The following is a 23,764-nucleotide window of genomic DNA, read 5'->3' on the forward strand; positions in this document are numbered from 1 at the left end:
GGTGTTGGGTTGATGGTTGGACTCGATGATCTTAGAGGTCTTTTCCAACCTCAATGATTCTATGATTCTATGATCTCCTTTCAGCATTACACAGCAGGAGTTGCAACAGCAGTGGTAACACTACTAGCTCTGTGCTGAGTCATGTCCTCAAAGATGGATTAGGGACCATTGGCAGTCCATGTGTTGCAGCTTGAAACCTTGTAGTGAAGGGAGGTGGCTCCTTGCACCCCATCTCTTCCACCCTTGCTCCTGACTCAGCATTACACAGCAGGAGTTGCAACAGCAGTGGTAACACTACTAGCTCTGTGCTGAGTCATGTCCTCAAAGATGGATTAGGGACCATTGGCAGTCCATGTGTTGCAGCTTGAAACCTTGTAGTGAAGGGAGGTGGCTCCTTGCACCCCATCTCTTCCACCCTTGCTCCTGACATGGCAGTAAGTCACTCCTGATGATGATCAGAGCTGTCCTCACATAGGACATGCTCTTGCATCCTAAAAATCTCTCATCTTAATTTTTGAGAAGATAAGAGTTAAAACAAGAGCTGAGCTAGGATAACACAGAGGGAAGAGTTGTAATATTCTGCTAATAAACTTCATCTTGGGTTCCCTGTAGAGGGCATACTTTTCCTTCTGGGTGGTTGTAATCCTCCTATGAAAAGATTCAGTTCATCACCCAGCACCAAGCATACTGGGCATGGGTTTTAGCATATTTTCATAAAGGGGCCCAGCTGTGAAATATGAATGCCAGGGAAGCTGATTAAAAGGGAGTTACTTAGTTTAAAAAACTAAAAAAGACTTTTTTTTCAGTGGTGTATTGCACAAGAGAAAAGCCACTTTGGATAAAGTACACTTACCAATACCAGCTTTCAGAAGCTGACCATAACTGATGAAAGTGAGCACAGAGTTTGTTTTCAGAAGGGAGAAGGCTGCCTGATGTGCTTATTGATGAATAACATCCCAGCCTCATGCTAACTGCAGTCATGTGACAAGTAAAATAATTCATCAAGCTTCAGAAAGAAGCTGTCCATAAATGACCTTAAATCAGTGCTACAGCTGTCTGTCAATATGTCTGCATGTTGCAGTATCAAGGCCCATATAACACACAGTGGTTTGACTTCACTGCCTTCCATGCTGGTGGCGACCAATAGATAAGTGGGTGTACAAAGCATAATGGTCCAGATTTGGGACTGGTGACAATTTACTTTGTGGAATGGGTTAAGGAACAGCAGCTGGAAAAGGAGAAGTGTTGTCTGATATGTAAAACTGTCAGGTCCGTGTCAACATAGGTCATGCTCAGTGGCATGCTTGGCCTGGTCTGTACTGCTGTGATGCACTAGAGGTCAGTCATAGGATATCTCCAGCTGTGCTATGCTTTGGTCTTACTGTGACTGGAGGGTCAGGGTGGTGTTTAATGTGATGGGCCTGTAGCTGGTGTGAAGTAGTCTTGCATCACTGGCATCAGCAGGATAATTTCAGCTAAATAACTTCAGCAGGATAACTTCAGCTGAAAATCTCTCGCCGTTTATCTGGCATTTCTCTTGGGCTGCAATAATGTGTGAGAACTGGCTTGCTGCTTCACTGCTGCTGAGGTGAAACACAGGAAAAAAGCTTGTCATTAGCTATGGAAACAAGTGATTTCTTAGGATTGCTGTTACTGCTGTAATCAACAGTATATAAAAGAGCATTATAACTTCTACTTTCACAGAAAAATGAAGGAAACACTAATGGCTGCAGTACTTCTGGAGATTTCCATGTAATTTGATTGTTAAGTACCAGTTGCTGCATGTTGGTGAAAAGTTATTCTACTCCTCTTCCCTGTGTTTTGGGGGTGGGGGGTTATCTGTCATTTACAGCATGGTCTGTCTTTTTATAGGAAGTCAAGGTTTATGGCAGAGGGAATCCAATTAAAGTTGTAGCTGTCGACTGTGGGTTGAAGCACAACGTTATCCGTCTGCTGGTAAAGGTAGGTCAGTGCTTTATGTCCTTCATCTCTTGTTTTGCTTTGGTAAAAGCCTCGCCTGTATTCACTAGCCTCCCTTCCACCTGGACACATCCATTCTAGTAGCAGTTTCCCTCCTAAAATGAGGTACAATTTTTAGGATGATTTTTATGGACTGGGAGGTGTTTTCTGAACATGGTACACTGTATTGAGGGGGTAAGGAAGAGGACCTGTGCAGCAACCTCTCAGTCATGAGAAGAATTCCTAGAAGGTGGGCTTTAAAAAGGCAAGACACAGTCTCTCTAAAGAACAACCAAGGCAGGTCAACCCAACATTGTTAAAAATAAATAAACAGGGGAAAAAATTTTGCAGTGAGGGTGGTGAATGGCTGACACTGGCCCAGAGAAGTTGTGGAATGCCTGTCCTTGAAGATACTGAAAACTCAACTGACCAATGCCCTCAGCAACCTGCCCTAAAGTTGAAGTTACCCCTGCTTTGAGCAGGGATTGGACCAGATGACCTCCTGAAGTCCCTCCAGCCTGAGTTATTCTTTAATCCTATGATTCTGTGAAAATCTTCTCCTGTTGTTAGCACAGTGGTGTAGCAGTCCTTGCTTCTCTAGGCACACAGGAGGAATGAATGCAGTGTCCTCTCGTTCTCTAGATGTACAGGGTTTCCCTGTTTCTGTTTTTTAGGGGTTTTTTTGTGGATGTTTGTCCCGTTTTTGATGTGCAGAACTATTTCTGGCATGTCACAGAATGAGGCCATGAAGCCCTATTTTAGCAGTTGGGATGAATGCACCGTGTAGAGGTGAACATATTTTACGTGTGTGCATACACACATATTTTGCATTCCATTAGTAAGTTTTGATGTCTTTAGTGAACTTCAGACAAACTTGACAAACACTGAGATGGCTCAAAAAGACTAAGTCTACCAGTTTTGTGAAAATAATCTGGGCAGATAATGGAGAGAAGCCTCATTATTGACCCTGGCAAAGGAATGACTGAAATCCAAACTCACCTCTGGGACATGAGAGCATGGGAACAACCTCCTGACACAAATTCATTTGTTCCCCTCTACCCCTCATTTCTTGTTCCCTTGGTTTTTTCCCAGCGAGGTGCAGAAGTGCATTTGGTTCCATGGGACCATGATTTCACCAGCATGGAATATGATGGGCTCATAATCTCCGGAGGTCCAGGGGATCCCATGAAGGCCCAGGAGGTGATTCAGAATGTCAGAAAGGTACAGTGTAATAGCCATAGGCCAATTATTCTTGTTTATTTGCCTTTTTTTTAAGTGCCTGAAATCTAAACAGTTGGTTGTACTAACATGTTACGGACCAAATATCGTTCAGTCATTTCAGCTGCCTGGGATATTCCTCATCTTGGTTCACTGGGAGTTGTCTCCACACCAGTATTTACAATAAGGCTATACAGACCTTGGTGAACAATACATAGTAAACATGATTACCATGATTACCTTACCGGTGCCTTACAGTACCCTGTGCTCTTTCAGGACCTCTGTGACCTTATGAAAGAACCGCCCTGATTTCACAGTGCTCCCATTTGAAATAATGTCGTGCACTAAATGGCTGTAATGCAGAGCATCATTGCTTATTCCCCTCGGGTAGACAGAGACATCAAGCTGTGCTCTGAGGCTTCCCTCTGAAGCAGAGGAGAGGAGGAAACTTTCCTTTATAGGCTGTTGCCACCCTTGCATTCAGCTTTTTCCCAAGTCTGTGTGGCTGCTGTGAGGGAACTAGCATGGTTTATGCTGGAATTGCTGAACAGAGACACTCCAGTATCTCTTGAAAACTTTTTCATTTTAGGTCCTGGAGAGCAATCGCCCAGAGCCCTTGTTTGGAATTAGCATGGGGAATCTAATCACTGGAATAGCAGCCGGAGCTACTTCCTACAAGATGCAGATGGCCAACAGGTGCGGCAGCTCTTCTGCTTCCCAGGGCCCAGATAGACCAGCTCAGCATTGCAAAAGGCCACAGAGCAGCAGTGCTTTGCTTCTGAACTGCCTTGACGGGAGCTAGCATGGCAGTAATGTTACTTCTTCATTCCAGCCATTTTCCTTGCCTTTTATTTAAACTGCCATGTCATGCATTGCTTTTTTTGAGGGTGTTTTGAAAGTATGTGATGTAATTGATGCCCATCAAACTGAAGGATAGCAAAGTCTCTCCTAGGATTTATCATTTTGAGACTGGCTGCCAGTATTGAACAGCTACTATTGAACTGCTATGTATAGCCCCACACTTATCAGCTCTTCCTAATTGTGGCATTTGGACAAATCTAGCACTTCTGTCCCGTTCTCTGATCCTTTCTCTTTCAGAGGACAGAACCAGCCTGTCCTGAATGCAGTGAATGGACAGGCTGTCATCACTGCTCAGAACCACAGTTATGCCATCAACAGCTCTACCCTCCCACCTGGCTGGCAACCTCTCTTTGTGAATGCGAATGATCAAACGAATGAGGTGAGCTCATGCTTTCCAGATACCTGCACGTAGCAGCCTCTAGTGAGCGAAGGCTCAGTCTCACTTTATTTCACCTCCTGGAAGCTTGCTATCAGATTACAATTAGTTATCAGGACTAAACTTGATGATCTGACCATCTGCTTTACTTGGGGCCCGGCCTTACAGCCCAAAAGGGGGTGAACCATTACCACTGTTCTCCATACTAGCCCAAAGTGTAGGATTGCAACAGTGACCTTATGATTTCCCTTGAACAGCTGCCTTATTAGCTTCTGTGATTTCCCTACCATTAGTGGTGCTCACTCAGTTACTGTTGTCTCAGGGCTTGTGCTGCAGGTGTGCTAGCCTGTGTCACTGTTTTGTTGTGTTCATTCTGTGTTGCCCAGTGCAGAAAAGGAATATTATTGCAGTCTAATTTGGTCTGTTTCTGTAAATAGAATTCCAAGGACTAAAGTCATGAGAGAGAGAGGCAGTTACCTCTAGAGAACAACTTACGGGATCTAAGGTAGAGGTCTCATGTCAAGTGACGTCCTTGTAGGGAAAAAAGATTAAAAAATGCCTGGCCTCTGGAGGTTCACAGCTGAATAGGGGAAAGCATAGGAAGGAAAACACTATCCCATAGCTCAGTTTTGACAAGGTCAGACAGACATTGAGACAGATCTCAGGCTTTGTAATTGCCCCTTTTAAATCTTGTCCATTAGGCCCAGTGTTGTACAAGTCAGCAAAGTCTTGTTATTTATCAGAAAAATCATTGAAAAAAGGTATTTTCAAAAGCAATGTCCCCCATGGGAATATGCCTCTCCGTTGTTTTCTATAAATGTCCCACATCAAGTCTGGCAGATTGATCAGTGCTGTTCTGGCATATCCTGGCTATACTTTGCAGGATCGAGGAGCCGTAATTTCCAGCTGATGGTTTTAGAGTAAGTTTGTTGTTTCTCAGTTGCTGTTTTCTTTATCCTTACAGACATATCTAAACAGAAACAAATGTTACCAAAAAAGAAATTAATACAAAAAACTTGCAGCTGTTCGGTTCAATTTTTGAAATGAGTTTGTTTTAGCTGTGTTGACAAACTGAACCCTTCCATCCCCAGGCCTTTCATGTTTGCTTTAGCTGAAGATTGGAGACAAGTGTGATGGTGCTTTTGCATAAAGCAGGTGATAAGGTTGGACATGAGTCTTTTGGATCTAGAAGCATGACATTCTTTTATGTGAGCTAAAGGACCATTTCTGTGAGCCCCAAAGCAGCATCAGCCGCCTAAACTTTCATAGATGGAGAGGGACAAGGAGCAATGTTTTTTTTTTTAGCATGGGATGCACAAACAGGAACAGGTTTGGATGGGCTCTCATGTGCAGTCTGTTGCGTTCTTCTGTTTGAAAGAGAAAAAAACATTTCTTGTGACTGACCTGACCCATCACAGCTGGACAGGGCCAACGCAGGTTTCCAAATACTGACAAGCCATGGATTGAATATTTTTAAAAGATATTTCTATGTAACTAGAAGTAACATGAGCATTCAGGGAAAATGTGACAGACTGATGGCATTCTTTACTCTGAGGGCAGAAACTCATACCATAATGGATCAGCTGTGGTCAGTAGCTCACCTCTCATCCCTGTCCTATCCCAGCATCCCACCCTGCAGCTCTGGATGGCACTGTTGCTCTGTAGGAGCTGTTGGGACTCCTTTGTCCATTCCTAGGGGAAGCAGAACTATTTTTTCCTGGGTTCCTTCTTGAGGGACTTCTCTACTTCCATCTGGAATCGGGGGCTGTAAGCAATGACAGCTACAGGGTAGTCTCCCAGTGGATCATGCTGCTTAGTGCTATCAGGCCACACAAATGAGAAGTCTGTTTTCCTGGCTCCAGCTGAAACTACAAGCACTGTCTCCAAACTCAGTTTAGGTCCTTCATAGCTATTGCTTGTCCAGAGCAGTGGTCCCATTTCATCACAGGCCTGAAAATGACCCAGGGCAGAGATCATGTGCAAGGCCCTGTGTCAGCATTTAAAGTGAGTTATGGAAGTAAAGAGCGTGACCCAAATCCATCTCTCCTCTAAAAGAACCAACCAGATCAGGATGGTAAAACTTTTCATTCCATAATAGCCTTGTCCAAGGTGATCTTTTTTTGCCATGTATGTTTTTCTTCTCTGCCTGGTCCAGGATTACCTCTGGAGGGAGACTAGCCTATCTGCTCTGTTAAGTGCTTACAACTTAGCAGTGTTTGCTGTTGTAGTGGAAGTGATGTCTCCACTATGCTTCTCGTCCACCCACAGCTCAGTGGGTTATACAGGCATTGGAGCGTTAGCAGAAGATCAAGAGGCTCAATGACTCCTGAAATAAGACATCTTTTGAAGACTGGGAATGAGATGGGTGTAAATTTGGCAGCCCCTAGAAACACCCCAGTCCTTTGGCCTTCAGTGCTTACAGGGGAAAGGTTTGGCTTTCTGTTCTCTTGCCTGCTTGCAAGGAGGTTTCTAAGATGATTCTTTTGTTCCTGCAGGGAATTATGCATGAGACCAGACCGATTTTCACAGCACAGTTCTACCCAGATGCAAATCCTGGGCCAAGAGACACAGAGGTATGTGTATGATTGTATGAGAGTGGATCCGGGCTTGCTTTCAGATGACCTAGGGAGTACAGATATCTATCAGCTACAGTGACAAGTCTTTATGCTGGTGATGGTCCTAAATCTTGGTTTTTGGAAATGTCAGGATCCTAACAGAGGGCCCAGTCATGCATAGGCTTGTGTGTGCTTAGCTTGATCTGCAGCTAATTACAATCAGCAGCAAGGCATCTATTGACTTCTGTGTGCTTTGGATCAATGATTCCATTCATATGATGTGTATGCTTTGAGTCCTGGTGGGATTATTTGTGTGTTGGAAGTTACTGAAGTGCTTAAGCCTTTGCAGGATCAGGCTCAAATCTCTTGTACCTGGGGTGACTGCAAAAGGAAGAGGATTTTATTTTAACAGAAAAAAATACTAGCCAGATGCTTTGTAATAAAATCATTAATTTTCTAATACATTTTAGTTCCACTTTCAAATTTTATAATTACTGTAGAGTTATGTAAATGGATTCACACTTCTTCACTCTGGGTCTCCTAAATGAAATGAAATTTTAATCCCCCATCTGTGACTTCGCACAAATTCTGTAACAACTGGTTGCATAGTCACAGATTATGACTAAGCAGCAACAGCGGATGTGGAAGGCAGAGGAGGCATGTCTGAACATAAATAAACTACTTAGCATTTCTTGAGGGAGGAAGATGGAAGAATACATAGAAGTGCTTATTTTAATCTTAATTTGATGATGTTGATTAAACCTGCAAATAAATCTCTTGATATCAAGAAGTTTTCTGGCGATCTGATTGACTAGTGAATCTCGGAGAACTAAAAACAACCCTCAGCTGTGTCTTTTCCAAGTCTGTGCACTCCCACTGCTGGGATGGGTTTGATAACAATAGTGCATATCCTGCTAGGCGTACAGGACCCATCCATACTCCTTCCATAGGTAATTCCCAGCAGCCACCTTCAGGGGCTGTGTGGACAGAAGCTCTGCAAGTGTGGGGTCAGGTGGGGAGCCTGTCCCACTGCATGCAGCTGCCTGCATGCCAGCGGTGGTCATTCTGCCTCCCCTGCCTGGCCTGGCTGGAGAACACTTTTTTCACAGCTGCTCTGGGATATCCTCTGGAAGGACAATACTGATTTAGCACAACTGATGTTTGGATATACCTGTTCAGATCCCAGCTGTGTAGCAGGCACCATTCCAGATGGTTCCCTTGAGCTAGTTAAGTGTATGGTCTTCTGTATTTTAGCTTTTCATGCATGCTCATTCATTACACTGCCAGCCATATACAAGCAGAGCGTACAGACGTGATTGATATGTGTTTTCTTCCTGATATGACCTCACTTTCTTGAGTGCGGCTTTGTCAGATATGTCAAAGTTGTTAAATAAATTTCAAATAATGATCCTCTCTGATGGTGTAAATCTACCTTCTGAAGACAGCAGAGCAGAGTTGACAGCTTGAGCTCACAAATGGCCTGTTTTTTCCTTCTTTGCTTGGTATTTATTTAGTTCCACTTTGGCAATTAAATACATGTGCTTATTTTTCCTAGTTCCTGTTTGATTCATTTATTTCTCTGGTTAAGAGAGGGAAAGGCACTACCATTTCCTCGGTCCTGCCCAAGGCTGGAGTGACAGCTTCCAGAGTGGAGGTCAGTGTACAGCTACTCATTATTCATGCCTGTCAGTGAGGCTAAGAGCTTGTTAATTCCCACTGAACCCACAGTACAAAATGTCACAAAAAGCTGACCATGGAAGTCAAAGGAGGCTTCCCTTACAAAAGGCCTGTCAGCTGCCTTTCTCACAGTCATCAGGCGTCTCTTGCGTTATTAACTCTCTTTGCTTTAAGAAAGTTGCAAGATCTGATGTTTCATGTATTTTTCTTTGTAGTTCTCCCAAGAAAGGTACTCTCATAGCAGTGTATGAGGTGCCCTGGGATAATCTCACCATGAGATTTTGTGCCAGCAGCATAATGTTGATGCTCTGCTGCTTAGCAAATAAGTCTGAAATTCCTAGCGTGAGCTGAATTTCATACAGTTTTGCTATCTGAGAAGGCAGCTGGACTTTGTGGGCAGCCAAAATGAGGCATGGTTGTCTATAAGCACATGACACAATTAACACATTTATTGTATGCCCTATGCATGTCATGTGTTTCTCTAACCAGATATATGGGAGAAGTCCAGTAGAAATATTCTTAGAAGTAAAACTGCAGTGGCTTTGGAGGTGACTTTTCTTCTCTTGTTAGAACTTATGTTTTGTAATATGAAGGTGTTTAGTGCTGCACAGTCCCTGTTCATTTCAACATCCACTACCATGGGACTGATTTTTTTCATGCTGTTTGACACTTCTAGGTCTCCAAAGTTCTCATTCTAGGATCCGGGGGTCTGTCGATCGGTCAGGCAGGGGAATTTGATTACTCTGGATCCCAGGCTGTGAAAGCCATGAAGGTGAGAGGATACTCTGAAAATACTAACTTCATGTAATTTACTTTCCCTTCTCGCAGCTAACTGTGATCATCCAACTGTAGTATCACAGGGAAGCTGGTGAGAATAAATGACTATAGGGAAATTTAGACATTTTTTGTTTGTGAATTTGTTGGTTGAGTGATGTGAGTTAACCACTCAGAATTACCTTCCAAAGAGAGACATTTTCGAGGTTTCCATTGTAGTCTTCAAGCAGTTTGTTATTTGTGATGTATGACTAGTCACTCCAGGCTTGTCATATCGAATGGAAATGTAGAGGAGGAATACGGTCAGCTACACCTGAGCTGAAATTATTGAAACTTTTGTGATATGCTAACACACTGCAAGGTAGACAAGTAATAACAACAGCTGCGTGGTTGGCTGCTGTCAAGACTGTTACACAAAAGATTTTGAACTCCTTATCAAGGCAGTTTTTCTGAATGGCATTTATTTTAAATGGGATGAACTTTTTAAAGTTCATATATATCAAGTTTTTTTTCCAGAATAGATTCATAATCTTGAAGGGAATGAATGAAAAGTCATTCCTTTGGATGAATTTTGTCCAGTAAACTTACTACCTGGTTTCTGATGTTCCCTTTCTGAAGTTTGAAAGCTGTATTATTCTGAAGCAAACAAAAATGCATGTGTACTTCTATACGTGCCTGAGAAATGCATGCATTTAAAACGTGCTTGTGCTGAAGCATCCTGTGTAGTGCTCTCACGTGGTGGGTTTTGGGGTCTAATTCGCTCTGTCTGTTTCATGCTGCAGGAGTGCAAAGCACCTAGAAAGGGTGTTAGGGGAAAAGCTCATGCTAGGAGAAGGTGTAGAAGCATAGCAGTATTCCTGTGATGGGGTTATTACTGGTAATATAGCAGTTACTTGAGCCCCCTAGTTCATGTCTAACCTCATATGAAGAAGGAGGATAGCTTGTAGAGCTCTGTCTGACAGATTCAGAGCAGATGTAGCAGCTGCCTTCAGATGAGGAGATGATTGTGAGCGGCTCTGAGGCTGTTCTGATGTCAGGGCCATTCTATTCCTGTACTGACCCTGGAGTTGCGGAAGGAAAATATCAATTACAGTGATCTTAAATATAATCTGGGGTTGCTCTGGGTTGGTCCCAGTGTTACAACACATCTTGTAATGTATATGCTTTGTTTGTGTCCTGTATTGCTATTGCTGGCTACTAGTTCAAAGTGGCCATGTCATCAAGAAAACAAGAACGAGTTAGGAGTGGAGGATCCCAGAGTTGGTGAGTGCAGATAATGACCTGAGTTGGAAAGGAGGCACCTCTCTCTCTTTTTTGCTCTTTCATCCTTCAAACTCAGCTCTGGTTTGTGGAAGAAAGTGGGGTTTTTTTTATGATAAATCTCCCTGGCTTGACCTCCCACAGTGCCCTTACCCTTCCTGTGGCCACCAGCCGGCTGCTCTGATCTGCAGGCTAATCAGCCATTCCAGCGGCAGTGCTTGCACTTCCTGACCTTGCCTCTGGCAGAGTGATTTACAGTTGCATGTGGGAGAGAAGATGGTTGGTCAGTGGTTGCCAGGGGAAAGCTGCAGAGCATGGGTGGGAGAGAACAGGGACAATTAACAGGAGAAGAGAGATTTCTTTCCCCTTAGACTTCTCCTTTCTTCTTTTCTTTTTTTTTTTTTTTAATAAATAATCAATATGGATTCTTACTGCTGGATGTTCTGATTCATTCTGCTATGTACTGCTGTTCTTCCTAGTCTGTTGGATGCCGATTCATTATAAGAAGATGCTGTTGTTAATATTCAGTCCTATACAGTTAAATGGGCGCCTCTTTTAAAGAGTAAAACCCTGTGGAGCTGGGACTTCCCCAGTCAGTGAATTTGTATTTGCAAGAATGTTCATCAAAGGCAGGAACATCCTCTGAAGAACAAGACCTGGAAGCATCTGTGAACAACAGAGACTGGCTTGTGGTCATCTGAAAAACCTTCTGGATTACTTGCTGTGGGGATTCTCCCAACTGGTCTGAATACAGGTGGATATTACACAAAAAGAGGAATGGAGCCCTCCTGGAGTATTATTAATTCACTGTTTTAATTAAGTTGTAACAAAGATCTCCAATCAGGATGGGTGGCCATTGCGCAGAGTGCTATGTGCTTATAAAAAATGAAAAAGGCAGAAGTTGAAGGAAAGGGTTGTAAGGGCAAACAGGAAGTGGATTAAAATCTAACATCCTGAACAGCTGGGCCAGAGGATGTGGTATCAGTACAATGTGTCTCTCTTAGCACAGTGAGCATTAATTCTCTCATGAATTATCTTCCTCATCACTGCTGGTCCTTAAGATACCTTGTCCCAGATAAGTAGGAAAGAAAGGGCTGAGATGTACAGTTACTCCAGCTTGTTGGAAAGTGATATACCTCTCCCTCCCCCATTCATTTCAACAGAATTATAGCTATGAATTTCTGAATACATTTATTAGAGAAGAATGTTTTGATTACAGATCCACCCTTTTTTCTCAGCACCACCATGAAAACTACCCTGTTTGGGGTCATTTGTCTAAATCTGAAATATTTTTCCATAAGGATTTTATCTCTTCTTTCCCTTTCCTGTTCCACACATTTCCAAGGAAAGTGTGCTTCAGTAAAGAAAATCCAACTTTTCATGGGCAAAAAAGGTCAGCAGAAATTTACAGCCAGTCTTTAAGGCAGTATTTTGAGTTATCAAAGGAAGGAGAAGAAATGTTATCCAATACCTTCACTGAGCAGTCAGAGCTTTGAGTGAGAATCCCACTGCTGCAGGTGGGCTATATATTTGTTCCCCCAAACCAGTGGGTAAAGTAATCACAAATTTTAAACAAACACAGAAAAACCCTATGGCATTTTCATTATTATTGTGAACTGGGGAAAAATAGAAATTGCTATATTGGTCCCAGCAATGCTTCCATTGCATATGCTCGAGGAATGGCTGACTTAGTCTGCCAACCTTCTTCCTGTTTCTTTTAACTCTTTTTTTAATCTCTGATCACAGTTCCTGTTTTTAATGAGAGCCAATCTCCGCAACTTCCATATAGCAAATCTTTCTCTTAAAATGTATTTTGCATCTGTAATTAGCACTGTTTGCAAATTGTTTGTTTGTTTATAGAAGTTTATTGCCTTGCAAGAAGTTGATGGAGATTAGAATGAGTTCCCATAAAAATGAGGCTACAGCCTTTGCACTTCCCAGTCCACCCTTTCAACAAAGCAGTAATACATTGTTCTTTATCTGCTTGTGGTTGACGTGTTTTTAAAGTTTGGCCACATTCTGGTCTCATCATTATTAGCAAAACTTGGTTCGCTTCCTCATTACGCACTAGTATTTCAAGAGTGAGGAGAGTTGATCTGACTCAGACTTTTCTACTATTGAGCAAGCTGTAGTTAATTTCTGTCTGTAGCCAAAAGAGTGGCAAAACTCCCATTGGTATAGCAGGAAACAGATAAACTTTATTATCTCTCTATCTTAATTTCTCATCTATGACAGAGAAAAAACAGTGTGAAGTTTTGGCTAACCTTTGTCTTGCGTATAGCGGCAGAGTTTGTCTTTTAGTATGTGCAATATCAAATAAAAAGGTTATGGGACAAGATTTTTCAAGTGATAACACCAGGAAAATTAAAATATTTTTATGGAAAGTCAAAGCAAAAAATGTATGCTTGTACTGTTACTAGTCAGTACAAAAATCTGAGAACTACTTGGATACCCATGATCAAAGACCTACTGCTTGGCAAGAAAAGATTGGGTTTTGATTAAATTTTTTTTGCTTTGTCACTTTTAGTCTGACTTCCAATAGAAGACAGACATGATTATGCTGGAGTTTGTTCCTGTCTCCCCTATGTTACTCCTAAATGTGTTAAACAATTTCCACCAAATTTCTGAATCAGGTGGGAATCTCCATTCCCTCAAGATTCACAGACAGGCAGAGGCACAAAAGTAAAGAACTGGCGTTAGCTCAGCCTGGTACAAGATACCAGAAATCCCTTATGGGAGAGTACATAAGGAACCAGGCTTTCTAAATTCTGCTGTTGGTGAATTGCTTGTTGAACCCCATCTCTCCTTGCTGCTGCTGCTGTTAGCTCTTTTTCCAAATATGCCTCATTTTAATGCAGATTTTCATTTTTCAGGAAGAAAACGTGAAAATTGTCCTCATGAATCCCAATATTGCTTCAGTGCAGACCAATGAGACTGGCTTAAAGCAGGCTGATGCTGTCTACTTCCTCCCCATCACTCCACAGTTTGTCACAGAGGTCATCAAGGCGGAGTGTCCTGATGGATTAATTCTGGGCATGGGTGGCCAGACTGCTCTCAACTGTGGTGAGTACGATACAGGCACCTTGGCAGGCAAACTCATGGTTTTCACCATGTGTTCAGCAGACTCTTATTTGTGCAGACATGCAAGACCCATGTGCCTCATACATTGCCCAGGTTACTAGGTGATACAGGCAGAGATACTGACCATGGGGGAGTGAGTAATTGCTAAGCTGTGAACATAACATCTAATTGCTGGTTTTGATGCTTAAAAGTAATTCATATATCCTGCTTTGCAGCTTAAGTCTTAGTTATCATAGTTGAATTGAGGATATTCAGACCACCTTGAGGCAGAGATCAAAAGGAAAACTTAGCTTCATTTAGCTTCTCGCAACAGTATCCAACCGTGTTGCAGATGATGGCCAAGCAGTAACCTATAATAGTCCTAGGTTTCATAGATTTTAGGACAGAAACTTTCATGTTACAGTTCTAATACTGATAAAGAATAATAAAATTAACTGTTGATAAGACCAGACAAGTTGTCAGCTAGTCAGATATCTTCTGAATACTTTCTTCTTCATCTGCCATGTGGCTTTGTTTGCTCTGCAGGAGTGGAACTCTTCAAGCAAGGAGTCCTGCAGGAGTATGGTGTGAAGGTCCTAGGTACATCAGTTGAATCCATCATGGCTACAGAGGATAGAAAGCTTTTTTGCGATAAACTGGCTGAGCTAAATGAAAAGATTGCTCCTAGCTTTGCAGTGGAATCGGTAAATCAGACAATTTTGAAGATGTGATTACTATTACTGTTGCCCATTTGAGTTATTAAAAAAAAAAATTATAGTTTTGTTGAGTGAAAGCTGAATACAGCTGTGGATACTGTAGCTTGTACGCTTTCATCAGCACTCCACAGTGGTTGATGCTGGTTCACCATGATTTAAAATGAGTGAAAATGCAATTAAGCACTTGGGTAAATTAGCTTAGGCTTTCCATTGACAAGAAAAGTAAATTAGGTTGGGGTCACTTCTGTGCTGCAGCACAAAAACCTATAACATTTCGGTGGCTACTTTTTTAAAAAAAATCTTACACAAGCCATTTAGACTTAGGTTTTCAGGTCCTCAGAATCAGCAGTACTGAAATCCTTCTTGAGGACGGGAGTGTGAAAACAAAAAATTGGTTCAGTGGGAAGGCCTGTTTGAGTTTGGAGGAAATTAAACAGGTCGTAAGCCAGGATGTCTGTTAGAGGGGTTATTTCATGCTAAAGTCTGTGAAGGCAGACCAGGTAAGGACATTGTCCATGGAAAGGCAGTAAGGAAGTCCACACATAACTAAGGACAGAAGCCACCTCCTTGAGCCCCCATGTTCCATTTCTGCTGTTTGGCAGAACAAAGCAATGTTACAAACCTGACTTTTATTCTTTTCATTTTTTCTTCAGACAGCTTAGTGTCTTACTGATGGGATTTCCAGTTAACCGTGTAACCAGAGGGCAGTAAGGAAGTCCACACATAACTAAGGACAGAAGCCACCTCCTTGAGCCCATGTTCCAGTTTTCTGCTGTTTGGCAGAACAAAGCAATGTTACAAACCTGACTTTTATTCTTTTCATTTTATCTTCAGACAGCTTAGTGTCTTACTGATGGGATTTCCAGTTAACCGTGTAACCAGAGTTGAAGACTTTATTCATCTTAATTGTTATCATATCTCTGAAATGTGTTCCCCTCTCCTTTAAGATTGAAGATGCTCTGAAGGCAGCTGAAAAGATTAGCTACCCAGTCATGATACGTTCTGCTTATGCCCTTGGTGGTCTGGGGTCAGGCATATGTCCTGATAAGGAAAGTTTGCTGGACCTTGGTATGAAGGTATGTCTGCAGTTGCAAGCTCTGGGAATAGAGTCTGGACATCTGATTTTCTTAGATATTCTTCTAATAGTCACGGACACTGGAATTGTACATACCCTACTTCTCATCTTACCTGTAAAATGTTATCCTGACATCCTTCTAATGCCCTCTTTTCATAATTCCTGCTGACTTGGGTAATGAAAATGGTTAAATGACAGATCTGTTAAATTTATGAGAAACAAGTCATAATTTGAGCAAGTGTTTCAGCAATTTTGGTCTGAAAAGAAACATAGTGGACTATATTCACCTACTTTCAGGAGTAAATGGTACATGGAAGATTTCAAGGAAGTTGAAACATTCAAAATGCTGAGTGGTAACGTAGTGTCAGGGATAGAAGAGCTGGGAGGCTTGGGCCTCTGCTGAGTTTCTGTCTAAAGACGGTATTTTTGCTAGGTCAAAAGCTCATGTAGAGTTTTAACAGGATGACACTTCATAATTTGACATCCACCAGCTGTCTCTGGCTATGAAGAGACAGCTCTCTTTCTGTAGGAAATCTGGGATTGTTTTTTATAAATTTGCTGTGAAAAGTAAACAGATAATTGGGGAAAACAAAAAAGCTTTTTTCCTTGGCAAAAAATGCAGCATTTTAGGAAATACCAATTGGTCTCTAAAATTTTTGGTTTTGTCTTTTCCTGATTTGCTGAACCTCTTAATCTTTCATGTATCTCTAGTAAGAAATACTGCTGATGCCATTAAGAGCTGTATGTGAAAATGACATTTTTGTGTTCCTCCACACTGCTGTCATGCAAAAAGACTTTGGGTCCAGTGTGCTTAGTGCTCAACAAACATCTGCTCAGGCAGTGCCTGTTGCAGGGAGGCTCAGTGGACGGGACTGACAGATGCAGGAGGAGGCAGTGCATGCAGTAACGCCATCTTACGGATCGATGGCTGAGGTTGGAAACATGTTGCTTGCCCAAGCTCATGCATGGTCTGTGTTTAGAGAATGCAGAAATTCATCCAGAAACCCTGGGCGTGCAGCTGTCTGAAGGGTTTATATCAAAACATTTTTCAGTAGGAAAACCTGGTTTTGATCAGCATTTCTTGGTGTTTTTTTAAAAAAGTGGTTTTGAACATCTCCGTTTTTCCCTGAAATCTGTAAAACAGCTGCTCTTTATAAACATCTTATAATCTGTAAAATTTTAGAAGTCAGGCAGTTCATATTTTTAGTAAATTTCTCATGTTTCTGAAACTTTCCTTTTTTCCTACCAAATGTCTGATTCTGTTTTACTTCCTAAGTAAATGTTTTCATTTTCTCAAAAATTATACTAAAAGAGCTTCAGCATTTTGAATGGAGAACAATATTTCAAAATTTACAGTGAAAAACAATTTGGGTCTTATTGAATTAGCTCAACTTTGGACGCTCATTTCCACAGCCCAGCAGAAACTCCATTCTTTTCAGTTATGAAGATGATCCATAGTAATTCTGTGAACTGGATTTTCAGACACTGGACTCTGAATTGTATATAATTCAGATAACTGAACACCTATGGATATTTCATAGCACAGCTAGTTCAAGTAATCTGGCCCTGAGTTCATGTCTCCTGAGTCTGCTCATGTTGAGTGAGAGAGGGCAATAGACAGTAACACAGGAGCAGTATAGATTGTTTTACAAGTGTGGTTAGGTGTTCCCGCTACATCACCACAAATTCAGTGCCTGCTTAGGCCGGGTGTGAAGTGCTACTCTTCAAACTATTTTTTCTTTTTTTCTTTTTTTTTTTTTTTTTGTGTGCGAGTTTGGCAACTGAGCTAAAGGCAACATTTGAATAACAGCTTGAGCTAACTACAGAGGGGACCAGACTGAAGACTGATTCATGGGCAGCATTAAAACAAGAAGCTTTGCTAAAGGATGGATTGATAATGTGCCTGTTACTTTCTAGGATTTTAAGCGAGTATTGATTAATGTTTTCTATCTGCTAATATTAAGGCCATTTATTCATTTAGATTATGCTCATTTACCAACAAACGATATTTTTCATTGTTGTCTCTTGTGCTGAGGAGTGCTTTCAAGATTAGTTTAAGAATAAATCACGAATCTTGCTTCTGGTTAGTATGCCAATGATAAGCAGCATTATTAGTGCTATTAATTACGTAGTGTTTGCTGGCACCCACGCTCCCCATCACTTAGTCATTTAGCTTTCTGCAGAGTTCTCTAACTGAAGTCTGTGGGGCTGCCCACATACATAAACAAAAGTATGTGTCTGTTGCATGACTGAAGCCTTAGATATTTTTATATTCCTATTGATTATTTATATTCCATTGCAAGCTCACATGCCCTGCCTTTTTTCCCATCAGATCACATAAATATTTTCTGTGCCTTTCAAATGAAGGTAATGCAAAATTTTTTTTTAAAAAAGAGAACTATAAAGTGCTTGTCATTGGTGCTATGAACTTCACTTATCTTCATCTTTCAATTTTTGTGTTGGTCTGGGATGTCTGGAGATAAGTCACAGAAGTCTTAAATATGGAACATGTTCTAATAAGGTTTTCTTTTTTTACTGTTCATTTTCCCTAACATATTCCCAGGCATTTGCGATGACTAACCAAATTCTGGTGGAAAAGTCAGTTGTTGGCTGGAAGGAGATAGAGTATGAAGTTGTGAGAGATGCTGCTGATAACTGTATTGCTGTCTGCAATATGGAAAACATTGATGCTATGGGAGTCCACACAGGTAGGCTTGGGCACAGGGCGGCTCACTGGAAATGGCTCATTAATTTTTTTATGCAGTGCCCTTCTGCCTGCTGTTATTGACATAGTTTCATGATTGATGAAGTGGACTCTAGAAATACTCTTCAGCCAGTTAGGGTGTGAAACAGATATTTTTAGGCTAAACCTACCCCTATGATCCTGTTTTCTGTAAGATTGGCTGGCCTCTCCGACTCTGGGCCTATAACTATCTGTGCTTTTCATCAGCTGTGCATCCACAGGTTTGAATGTCTGTAGTAACTTCATTACTAGCAATAGGTTAGCAAAGAAAGTGACCTGTGTGGCTAGAATTTACTGCTGCTGAACTGTTTCTCACTTTCCTCCTCTGCTACCTTGTGACAAACAGGGGATTCTGTTGTAGTGGCTCCAAGCCAGACACTCACTAATGAGGAATTTCAGATGCTGAGGGATCGTGCCATCAAAGTTGTCCGACATTTGGGCATTGTGGGAGAGTGTAATATCCAGTTTGCTCTGCATCCAACTTCCCTGGAGTACTACATCATTGAAGTTAATGCCAGACTCTCAAGAAGTTCAGCTTTGGCCTCCAAGGCAACAGGGTAAGATTATTTAAAAAAACCAAAATACTACAAAACAAACAAATGAATAAACAAAAACTGAGGGGAGAAGAACAGAAAGAGAGAATTACGATAAGGGACTTGGATCAGTGTATTATTTAAATATGTAAGTGACAGCTGCAAGGAAGAAGTGTTCCTGCATCTGCTCTCCATGCAGTTAAGACAAGGAGGCGCAGGCTTAATTTGCAGCAAGGAAGACTGCAGTTGGCTGTTAGGGAGACCTCTGGAGCGGTCAGGTCAGTAAGGTCCAGATTTCTGCATGGGACGCTTCTAAGAACAGTTGTCAGCATCTGCTCGGATTGACCCTTGGCAAGTCGGTCCTGCTGGGAGATGGAAGAAGGGGTTGGTGAGCCCTCCAGGTCCATTCCAGCCTGCCGATGCTGTTACTACAAATGGAAAAACTCCTAGGAGGTGTGTGTGGGGGGAGCCTAATAGCTGTCCTTACAAAGCATATCCACTGTATCCATATGTTGCCTGCAAATCATCTCTGGGACCCAGAGGACACAGTTATTAATGAGCTGTCTGTCAAATTGATGCAAATGGTATTGCTAGCTGCCTTTGTTTTGTTGGCTAATCTTAAACTAATCAAGATAAGGATGGTCAGAGCAGGCTGTTTAAAAATTGGCTTCTTAATTGCACTTTGCAGATGCTGTTGAGAGGCACAAATTAATCTCTAATTTGCAGTTCTCAACAACTCTTGTGGCTGTTGAAGTGCCATAGCAGACTGGAGATAAGCCATGATGTTGGACAGTGGGCGTTTGATTGTTTTATTTTTGGATGACAGACTTGCAGCAAAACATATCTGTTTATGTGGTCTCACTGTGGGTGTGACAGATATTTAAAATGGCGGCTTTGCAGATAATAAAGCAAGTCCCAGATCTAGGTAGGTAGCTCTACAATGTGTTAGGGTAGGAAGCTGGATGGACACTGCTGTGCTTGGGTACAGTAACCTTCCATTGTGTTAGGGAGGGAAAATAAGCTCACATCTGTTTAATTTGATCCACTCCTAGGATTTGCAAAAGCAAAGTACTTCCCACTCTACCATTCTCTCACTCTCCTCTATGGCAGGTACCCATTAGCATTCATTGCTGCCAAAATTGCCTTGGGGATCCCCTTGCCAGAAATCAAGAACGTGGTGACAGGAAAAACCTCTGCCTGCTTTGAGCCCAGCCTGGATTATGTTGTTACAAAGATACCCCGCTGGGATTTGGATCGTTTTCAGCATATGTCCAACCGGATTGGAAGCTCCATGAAGAGCGTGGGAGAGGTGAGTGCAAGACTCTCCTTCCCTTCCATTCTACCACTTGGGAAAGTAATTCCTCTTTCTTGGAAACCCTCAGAATATCTGTCTTCAGGGACCTAATGGATTTTGAAGATATTTATTCAGCTCAAATGATTTTTATCCAGTACTATAATTAATTGAAATGAGTTAGGACTCTGTAATCTTGGATACCACAGTGTGGATTCATAAATGGTTTGACCCCTAAGGGAAGAGACCACTTTGGATCACCTGAGGTTGACTTCATTCTTAACGCTCACTACAGAACTCTCAGAGTTATTTTTTTGTTTGGGGTTCTGTAGTGGTGGTTAATTAGAGTATAACTTCAAGAGTTGTAGTCTGTTAAGATTTTCAGTGATGCCGATGAGCCGCAGCTCTCAGTTGTTCCCATAGTTATTTGTCCTCTCTGTTAAAACCATATGCCAAATCTCAGCCTACTTCTGCTCGTGAAATCCAAACACAATCTGTAATCTTGCTGTGAAGTTTTGACTTCTCTTAGTAATTAAGTCTCTTATATCTGGAACATGACGGTGTGACTTTTAAACCCTGATTTTAAGGTGTCTGGGACAGTAACAGCATTTTCAGACCATGTTTTAAGAGGAGAGAAATGAAGCAAAATGGGTAAATTACCCACTTAATTAGTTAATTACATATCAGCTACCAAAGCAAAATAATTAATTGTGTATTTTTTCAGCTGCCTTTTTTTCCTAATGCTTTTCAAGTAGCTATTTTATTAAATTATTTTGACATGTGAGACCTTCCTAACATTAATTCTACCTTGCTCAGATAACAAGCCTTCATCACAACGGGAAGGATTAATTAGAACTTGATTATTCAATGGCAGTTTTGGCTTTTAATGGCAATGAGGTTTTCATTCAGTGAGTTGATGCTTACTGATATTAACCCTCTCTGCTTAGGGTTTTTTGGACTGTTCTGTAGATCTGGGGTTCCTAAATACAGTTGCCTTGTGCACCATCAGCTGTAAACACTTCCTGGCCATACACATTTGCAGGAGGAACTACTGAGTCCTTCCAGTGGTCATATATCACAAAAGCAGAACTGCATGAACCCCCTGTCCTTCTCAAGGCAGGATGCTGGGTAAAGGAAGGGGAGAGATATAGGAATAGTCAGTGCTCCAACTGTGCAGGTCTATGACTGCTGGGGGGTGAACTGAAACAGGGATGGAGAAGCTTGAGAGGTGCAGTTTGCAGCTGGTGGAGGTACTCAGCAAAAAGGTTAGTCTCCAGGACCTGTGAGTAGGAGGGGGTGTCTTTGAAGCAAAGAGCTTCTTGCCACTATGTCTCTATTAGTATGGCACAGTCGTCTCCCTAGGCCTGAACTTGAAGCCAGATCGCAGCACCTACTGCATTTTTATTAATTGAACAGTCTGGCCTGGCCTGGTTTTTCCTGAGAGCTGTTGTGCTGGGCAGTGGGCCTGGAGCTGTGAGAAAAGAGAAAACAATGTTATTTTTTTTCTTTGACGTTTTTCAACATTGTGTTTGAGAAGATTTTTATGCTGTTAGGGTTTCACTGCTCTGAGAAATAAAAATGTAGAAATTTGAGAAAGGGCTCTGCTACCTCACAGATTTCCACAGAGGAAGACTTGTTTTCTTATTAGATGTGATGTCAAGATTGAAGGAGGGAAACCCCAGTCCTGCTATGCCAAGGAGGAGTAATCCTTTAAGAGAGCCCTCAGAGGGGAGAGTCATTGTTAAATATAATTTAAAGGAAGAGGAACAGATTTCTTCTGAACCTTAGAATTCCCACTGTGAGTTTCTATCTCTAACAGGTTGTTAAACAGAAATATCCTTCTATATTACTACACCCATGCTGCTGCATAATGCTTCCCTCTACTAAGTGCTTCAAAGCAGTTTACAGAGGAGAGCAGCGGCTTCCTGCATTTTACAGATGGGGAGACAAAAGCAGAAAGCAGTCGCTTGTCTGAAACTCCCTGTTGATATTGGCAGAGTCAGGCCTAGAAGTGGGACTCCCAAGGCTCAGTCAGCTCTGCCTGTCTTAAAGCCAGCAGGACTGTCTAGGGAGGAGGTCCAAAGGCTGTAATCTTTCTGTATGTCTGTATGTCTATCTTTGTGGTTTAAATTTGCACTCCTCTGTTATTCAGGGGGTAGCTGGGCAGCAGCTCGCCATAGCTAATGTGGAAGTGTTCTCTGTTACAGGTCATGGCTATTGGACGCACTTTTGAAGAGAGCTTCCAAAAGGCCCTGAGAATGTGCCACCCATCTGTAGATGGCTTCACTTCACGTCTGCCCATGAATAAAGCCTGGCCAGCCATCTTAGATCTCCAGAAGGAACTCTCTGAGCCGTCCAGCACTCGGATATATGCAATAGCCAAGGTAACAAAAGATAGAAAGCCTTTGACCTATGTCCCTTGAATTATAATTACCAGACTGGGTCAACTGAGGTGACAGATTCTTCACCCCCTTGCTTCCCTGTGTCAAGCACACTGGGACCACCTTGTGTAGGATCCTTGCTATTGAAGTACAGATATTCTCTATCGCATGTAATTTCCTCTGCAGAGCATAATAGCTGGGTGGGTATATGACTTTAATTTTTCCTGCTGACATCTGTGTTTTCCTGCATCTTCTGTACTCAGGTAATGTGTTTGCCTTTTGGTACAATCTTAGCCAATGCTCATTGCATTCAGCAGCAGGTACGTTCCTGTGTCCTGGCACTTTAGTTTGTAGCTGAGTGTTAGTGGAGACCTGGATCACTTTCCTTTGCTTGTTCCTATAATATAATTTTTTGCTAAATATTGGCTAATGTTCAGCCCTGATTTACACTAGTGTAAGTGTCAGTCAAAGTTGGCCAGTTTTGCAGATTACCATTAATTTTTAGGAAGGGAGGAAGGAAAAAATGAAGATCCTTTTCAGAACTGAAACAAAGGATGATAAAGAGTGGCAAGATGCAGTCTGAGAGAGCACTGTCTTGTTGCAATTGTTGCATCAGTATGGGCTTGAAACTAAAAAAAAACCAAACCAAAACAAAAAACTGTGTCAAATCTAGGATACAGGAAATCCCGTTCTTTGAAATAGGGTTACCTTCCCCTAGCATTCTTTTAACCCCTCTCCTGTCACACCGGGCAAATCGCTTCATCTTTCAAGGTGTTACTGTAAGGGTAGCTAGGGTGTGAAATTATTTCTTCCTTCAGCTCCGTGGTGTTTGCCTGTGTATATCACATGGTAAATGTGGGGTTAGTTACTTTACAAGATAGGTGCAATTTCACACTTTGGTTTTGCCACAGCTAACTTGTCCATCAGTCCATACCCTCTATGAAGAGGAGGGGACAGCTGTCTTTTATAGCTCATACTTGCCTGTTGGTATTTTTAAGATTGCAAACCTTCCTGGCAGGGAAATCCCAGTTACTATTTTTTCTGCCCCTGACTTTGTGTGGTGGAGTCTTTAAGCCCTTTGTGCTCATGTGTAGATACATCTCATTACATCCTCCACATGAGTGTGGGGAGCTGAGGTTGTGCTGTATTTGTAAAAAGGTTTTTACATAGCTGTTCCTCTTATAAATGGCCTGAACGAAAAGCACAAGATGTTCTGTAAATGTGTGGCTTGTCCAGCTGTTGACTCTCGCTTTTCAAGCTGGGGAAATGTGTGTCTTCATAAGTG

At 41.9% G+C, this 23,764-nt stretch overlaps 1 protein-coding gene across 1 annotated transcript in view; it reads left to right on the forward strand.

The window, feature by feature from the left end:
- The window catches only part of CPS1 (carbamoyl-phosphate synthase 1), a 100,533-nt gene that overhangs the window by 21,979 nt on the left and 54,790 nt on the right, over positions 1-23,764 (forward strand). Inside the window, exons 7-20 of the mRNA XM_009281077.1 lie at positions 1,873-1,962; positions 3,052-3,180; positions 3,767-3,873; positions 4,276-4,417; positions 6,910-6,987; positions 8,525-8,623; positions 9,323-9,418; positions 13,554-13,743; positions 14,287-14,444; positions 15,404-15,532; positions 18,095-18,239; positions 18,621-18,831; positions 19,918-20,116; positions 22,306-22,482. Of these exons, the coding sequence (XP_009279352.1) occupies positions 1,873-1,962; positions 3,052-3,180; positions 3,767-3,873; positions 4,276-4,417; positions 6,910-6,987; positions 8,525-8,623; positions 9,323-9,418; positions 13,554-13,743; positions 14,287-14,444; positions 15,404-15,532; positions 18,095-18,239; positions 18,621-18,831; positions 19,918-20,116; positions 22,306-22,482 (1,950 nt within the window). The remainder of the gene's footprint in view (positions 1-1,872; positions 1,963-3,051; positions 3,181-3,766; positions 3,874-4,275; positions 4,418-6,909; positions 6,988-8,524; positions 8,624-9,322; positions 9,419-13,553; positions 13,744-14,286; positions 14,445-15,403; positions 15,533-18,094; positions 18,240-18,620; positions 18,832-19,917; positions 20,117-22,305; positions 22,483-23,764) is intronic.

This window comes from Aptenodytes forsteri, unplaced genomic scaffold, assembly GCF_000699145.1.
Source record: "Aptenodytes forsteri isolate BGI_AS27 unplaced genomic scaffold, ASM69914v1 Scaffold340, whole genome shotgun sequence".
Taxonomy (NCBI): Eukaryota; Metazoa; Chordata; class Aves; order Sphenisciformes; family Spheniscidae; genus Aptenodytes; species Aptenodytes forsteri.